The sequence below is a fragment of the Pelodiscus sinensis genome, chromosome 3 (genome assembly GCF_049634645.1).
Source record: "Pelodiscus sinensis isolate JC-2024 chromosome 3, ASM4963464v1, whole genome shotgun sequence".
Taxonomy (NCBI): Eukaryota; Metazoa; Chordata; order Testudines; family Trionychidae; genus Pelodiscus; species Pelodiscus sinensis.
The window spans coordinates 187,916,164-187,922,489 of record NC_134713.1 but is presented as its reverse complement, the minus strand read 5'-3'; the positions used below and the strand labels follow the sequence as shown (position 1 = coordinate 187,922,489).

Genomic DNA, 6,326 nt, shown 5'->3' with positions numbered 1-6,326 from the left:
CTTATTGAGATGAGGGAAGATCACAGCATACAAGACATTGCATTTTAAATTACGGAGTTCATGGTGTGCATGAAATACAAGGTCAAGATTTTGGGAAACTTTGATTCAGAGATGCAATACAGACTAGTGAAGACTTATTATTTCTTACCCTGTAAACCAGAGTGTCTCACAATGCATTGCTACTGTAGCTCTCTGCCTGGACTGTCCATAGTCAAGAACAGCTATGCATTGTGCCTGTATATTGGATATCTTTGTACCAACACTTTGAATCCTGGAGCCTGCCTACAATATCTGAGGTCCACCAGTTAATAACTGATAACACCACTCTCCCCAGCTCTGAATTTTCCCCAAATACGTGTTCTGAAATGTTCGGCACTTTCCTGGAACTATCAGAGGAAGGTCAAGAGTCTTTTTTCCTTCAGAAAGTCAGTATTCTATGTTAGTTTCTGAAAATCAGGCCCTTTAAGGTGTGTTGTGCCAAACACAAGTAATTAATTCATTAGTAATTCTAGAAATTCTGGGGGCTGTTCATATTTAGTATTTTTTTTCTTGTAACTCATGCAGTAGTTCAGGTCTGTAGGCCATTAATCACTGTTGTTTGACTACCATCCAATTTGTTTTTCTTTGTAGATGTGCTCTCACCCCCATCTTGTAAAGAGGTTCTTGTTTCCCTGGTCAGTTAAGTAAGTGAGACTTGTGCTTGCAATCAAAAATCCTACTGGTTGTATAGCCTGTACAGTTTGTTTCAGTGCAAGTTCATGTCTAATTAATTTTTTTTTCCATTTTTATATTTAATTCATTTTCAATATTGCTGTACTTGCAATGTTACAATATGTGCTAATATTGGAAATCTTTCAGCTATTCAAAAACCTACCAGTTTTTAAATTGATCTAATCATTTAGCAAGCATTGTATCTTATTTTTCCAAGATACAAGACCCGTGGAGCCAGATTGTGGATCCCTTCTATCCCTCAACTGCACTTAATCACTGGAATGGTTTCATTGAAGTCAGTGTGACTAATTAGATGAATATGAGCTCAGTGATCTGACCTTTTATTATTTCCTGCACATATTAAATACTATCCTAAGAGAGAGGAAAAGTTACAAAATGAATTGACAGAAGTTAAATCAGAAACCAAGTGCTACTAGTACCATTAAATAGTAGAGAGAGTGTTTGAAGCCTTAAGAGAAAAGCAATTGGTGGTGTGAGAAAACAAGTAACAGGTGCAGCACAGATATAAGATAATCATACATTCAGAAGTCTCCTCCAATAGAAAACTGTTTTCCTTCAGTGTTATGCTAGAGGCCTGATCTTCCCCCACTGGTGTCCAGGAAGGTTTTGCCACCAATACTGAAGGGAGGTCCAGACTCTGTCAACCAGTAGAAACTCTGGTGAATGTAATGTCTACTCAATCACAACAATAATCAGGTCGCAACCTGAAGAGAATCTAGTTCAGTGACTGAACAATGGATTAATGGCATGTTTTGGTCTGTTGAAATGGAATCCATTTGCAATAATTAAAATGTTGGCTATCTAGCTTCCTACTGGTAGATTTTTGTTAATTCCTGCTGCTTTCCTGGTGCTTTCCTGATGGCTCACTAAGTTGATCTTTTAAGATAATCTTTGAGAAGTATAAACAATATTTAAGTAAATTAGGAAATAAAAGATTTTTTGACACAACATATTCCTGAGAATTGGGATATCTGGCTATCTGCTATGTACAATGTTTCCATCAACATGCAAATAAAAGAATTTGCTATAGTGACAGGTTTTCGTTTCTGTAAGGAAATTACCCATTATAAATTAACCTCATTTTTTTAATGTTATCTTTCCTTAGGGCAATGCATATTTTCAGTATTACAGAAGTATTACAAGGAGATGTTAGAAAATTAATACTAAAAATTGTAATTTAGAATACTAAGGAAACTATCAAAAGATTTCCACATTAACATTTTCCCAATTCTATCTATTTCTTATCAGTAATACAAGCAAAATAACTATGACTACCATTATCAACAGATCCCAGTGTGGTCGCAGCATGTTGTTCAGTTTTGACAATTTCCAACTTGGGATAAACTGCTAGAACAGAAAGGAAGAACTCAGCAATACAGAGAATATTTTTTACATGCAAAATAGAAGCTATTTGTAAGTGTAAAATGAAAGCAGTATGCTCTTTTTAATAAAGCCTCTAGACAATGCTAGGATTGACAAAAATCAGATTAGGTTCAATAATATAGTAAGCACAGAATAGGGTTATAAAATCCCATTTTTCCTGGTTAACCGATTAAGCGGAATCTTGCTCCTGCCTCCCCACCCCAAGGCTGGGAGCTGGCAGCAGGAATTGGAAGCCCCAAGCACAGGGAGGGCCAGCTCCTACCTGGTCCCCACAAGGCTGGAGTAGCCCTCTGGCTGTGGCAGCCTGTGAGAGGGGGGCTGCTCCTGCGTACTGGTTAACTGGTTACCTGTTCGCATCCCTGGCACAGAAGCATAAGATCTATAAGAATGGATAGTGGGCCTTCTAGCCGATTATCCTGTCCTCTCCCCCAACTCCATCCCCCTTCTTGTTTTCTAGTTACTGTAATAGCTAATCAAGCCATGGAAAGAAAAGGAATCCATTGGGGAAAGGTCTATTACAGGTAAAATCTGCTCTGACTAAAGATGATTGGACTGGGTTGTTGGGAGGAAATTGCTTAAGAATAAGCAAAGCCTCTCCACTTTAGATGAGCATATGGCACAATGTTGATGCCTTGGCACTGTATTACCACTAGCCCTGGCAGAATTGCAGTCTGTCTAAATGTTGCAGGGGCTTTACGCCATTACACTTGAATTAACAACTAACATTATAGGTTTCTCGTTTGTAAAGTGTGCTATTTCCATGTATAGAAATGCAGACGTGTGAAGAGGGGGAGATGATAGATTGTGCAATTCATATGACACATCTTGGTTGGTAGGCCTATTTTTACTGAAAGAGTTCTTATTATGTATTACCCAGGGTCTGGAAGAGGTACAATACGCAAATCTAAAAGTATACAATAAAATGTAAAAAGCAACTTCACAAGAAAAATGTTTGAATTGGCCCTGGTGAAAGCACAGCAGTCTGTCCAAATCATATTTACCTTGAAAAGTTGCATCTCGCTGAGTAGAAGGTTAACTTCTAGCTTCATACGTGCCAAGAACACAGGAACGGAAGCATCTGGGCTTGTTTCTGATGCCAGATCATACCACCTTTTAGCTAAATGTATATCCTTTAAAAAAGAAAAGGAAAGGGGGAGGTCCTCTTATTTAAAAAATCTGAAATTTTCTTAGAGGAATGTTGTGATGCCTAGCTAATCATCAGAACATTTCTACTGTTTTTTTTAAGTTTCTGCTTTTCAAGCATTTTAGAGTTTACTGTATCTTTTATCCTATTATCTCTTTTACGCAAAAGAATAAATGGAGACAAATCAAACAAAGAATGGTAATGTTCAAAAAGCAATAGGAGAGCATGTCAGTCTTCCTGGACATTCAGTAACAGACTTGAAAGTTTCCATACTTCAGCAAAAAAAACCTTCAAAAACAGACTTCAGCTTGAAACTGCAGAGCTAGAATTCATATGCAAACTTGACACTATTGTACTGGGTCTGAATAAAGACTGGAAGTGGCTAGCTCACTACAGAAAGTAACTTTCTCTATATTGGTATTCACACCTCTTCAGCAACTGTTGCGAGAGGCCACATATATCATGATTGAATTGACCTAGTTAGCACTGGTCCTCAGCATAGTAATATAACACACCCACCTCTGCATGTGTATGTATCCCTGCAAACAGACGTTTCCATTTCATGCATTTGACACAATGTGTTCCAGCCTATGAGAACTTGTGCCCAAATATCTTAGTTTTTAGGGTGCCCCAGGACTCCTAGTTTTTGTCAATTCTTAGCTGAACTTTAACTATTTCAGTTGAGTTGAACTCATCACACTCAAATGTTTTAAAATTTGAACACAGGTGTGTTTGGACTCCACATTAGGAGATGCCACTAAGCTGGGAAAGGAAACGGGGGAGGGAGGAGTAGCTCTAACATAATGGTGCTCAGAGTGTTATCCATGGAGCTGTTATATCACAGGCCACATCTACGCTACAAGATAGAGCCGAATCTATTATGGTCAATTTCTGGTCACCTGATTTTGCAGTCGAAGGTCTGTGTCCTCACTGCGGGGAAGAATTCACTAGTCCTAAGTAGTGTGTCCCCATTAAGGAGCTTGCTGCTGACTTTGAGAGTGAGTAGTTATCCTGCAGTGCTTGAACCACTTTGCATTCTGGATTATGCTCCCAGTGCATGCTGGGACCAAAACTGCAGTGGGTGGGTATGGGTTCTTACCAGCATCCCATAATGCACTTGTCTAGTCTCTCCCCACTTGCTTGAGATCAACAGGAAAGAACAGTCTTTTTGCTCCCTTTTTGGCTCTGGCTGCCTGCACAGATGCCATAGCAGTGTAAGCATGGATCCTGTTTTGCATCAAACCGTTGTTATGTTAATGTCTGCCTTGGTGTGCCTAATAGCAAAGTATTGTGAGAGTGTACACGTCATTCCACTAGGAAAAGGGCAAGGCCCAATCTCAGGATCCCATGGAGTTGCTATTCATACAATCCCTTGTGTAGATGCAAACACAGCTGCCAGTTAATCTTCTGGGCACAGTGGAACACTGGTTCTGGTGTCCTGGGACAAGCACAGACTGGTGGAGCTGCATTGTGATGCAGAGATGGGACAATCACCAGTGGCTGCAAAACTTCCAAAAGTGCAAGGTCAAGTTTCTTGGAACTATGTGAATGGCTTGCCCCTGCCCTGAAGTACAAGAATATGAGAATGAGACCTGCTCAGACCATGGAGAAACACATGGCAATAGCCCTATGGAAGCGTGCAGTGCCAGATAGCTACCAGTCACTTGGGAATCAGTTTGGAGGGGAAAATCTACAGTGGGGGCTATTGTCACAGAAGTAGCCATGGCAGTCGATATCCCTGAGCTATGGAGGGCTGTGACTCTGGGAAATGTGGATACTGTAATGCATGGGGTTCCCAAACTGTAGTGGAACGATAGAACAGACATCCCCATCTTGCCTCCCAGCCACCTTGCCAAGGAATACATAAACCACAAGGGGTACTTTTCCATGGTTTGCAGGCACTGTTGGATCACAAGGGCAGTTTCACTGACATATATGTGGGATGGTCATAAAAGGTGCATAATGCTCATATCTTTAGGAACTCCATTCTCTTCAGAAAAATGCACGCTGGAACTTTTTGCCCAGACCAGAAAATCAGAATTGGAGAGGTGGAAATGCCAATAGTGATCATTGGTGATCCCGCCTTTCCTTTGCTCTTGTGGCTCATGAAGCTGTATACAAACAGCCTGGACCCCAGAAAAAAGCAATAAATGTAGCAGGGCCATAAAGGAGCCATATTAGGAAGGTCAATGGTGATCACTCTGAAAGCTTAATTTGGTTATTTTTCCATCATGGTCTGTGGGTGAACCTAGGCCTGAGGGAAGCAAACCTATTGCCCCTTCTGCCTGAGGCTCTGCTCTCATCCCCTCCCCCTGGCCTTCACCTTAGGGGCAGGCCACCCTTCCCAGTGGGAGGCAAGCAGCCCCAGACTTCCTTGGCCCTGGGAGCACGGTATGTACTCCGGCCTTCCCCAGAGCACAGGGAGGGAGGGCAGCTTTTGTATTTTTCCAGCCTTTCTGATGCAACTTTAGGTTTTTTTCTTATTCGTAAACAACTAATTGCATTTTTGAATGTTACTAAACCGGTCTCTCTGATAACACATGGTCTGAGACCTTACAGGTGGATTATGCACTGTTTGTAACTGAATTTCCATTTTAATGCACTATATCTTCATTTCCCAGCCTTGTTTTTATGTGGCAAGAGGAAAGAGCACTCACTTGGCCTCCACCAAATCATCTGTTATTTCATGTGTATCTCTCAGTGATAGCCTGCCTGATACTCGTTTATAATTTTAATAATCTGTTTTCCTAATTTCCCCTCATATGGGAGATTCTGCCTCACTCAGAATATATAATAAAAGCTATAATTGCGTTTAATTTCAACTACATCTATTAAGGTTAATTTTACATAGATGCACCATATACTGCCCATATTACCTTAGGAATACCTAAACCATGTTCATACATATATGCCAGATTAAACATGGCTTGAGCAATGTGGTGATCGACTGCAAGGCTGTAATGAATTGCTGCTGTGACATAATCCTTGTTGGTTCCATAACCATAAAAGTGATAATCTCCCGTTTTAACTCTAGCAAATGCATTGCCTGGTGGAAACATTAAAAAGA

The 6,326-nt window shown here is 40.5% G+C and overlaps 1 protein-coding gene across 11 annotated transcripts in view; it reads right to left on the bottom strand.

Moving 5' to 3' along the window:
- SEL1L2 (SEL1L2 adaptor subunit of SYVN1 ubiquitin ligase) overlaps positions 1-6,326 on the bottom strand; it is a 63,787-nt gene that overhangs the window by 4,211 nt on the left and 53,250 nt on the right. For 4 of the 11 annotated variants that reach the window (XM_006114699.4, XM_025180468.2, XM_075925634.1 and 1 more), the window contains 4 exons: positions 6,136-6,305; positions 3,117-3,245; positions 2,008-2,079; positions 965-1,369 (listed from right to left, as the gene is read on the bottom strand). In XM_006114699.4, the coding sequence (XP_006114761.4) occupies positions 1,154-1,369; positions 2,008-2,079; positions 3,117-3,245; positions 6,136-6,305 (587 nt within the window). In that variant the 3' untranslated portion in view covers positions 965-1,153. Of the gene's footprint in view, positions 1-964; positions 1,370-1,941; positions 2,080-2,905; positions 3,246-6,135; positions 6,306-6,326 lie in introns of those variants that run through there. The other 7 variants (XM_025180466.2, XM_025180472.2, XM_075925635.1 and 4 more) reach the window with 7 other exon arrangements.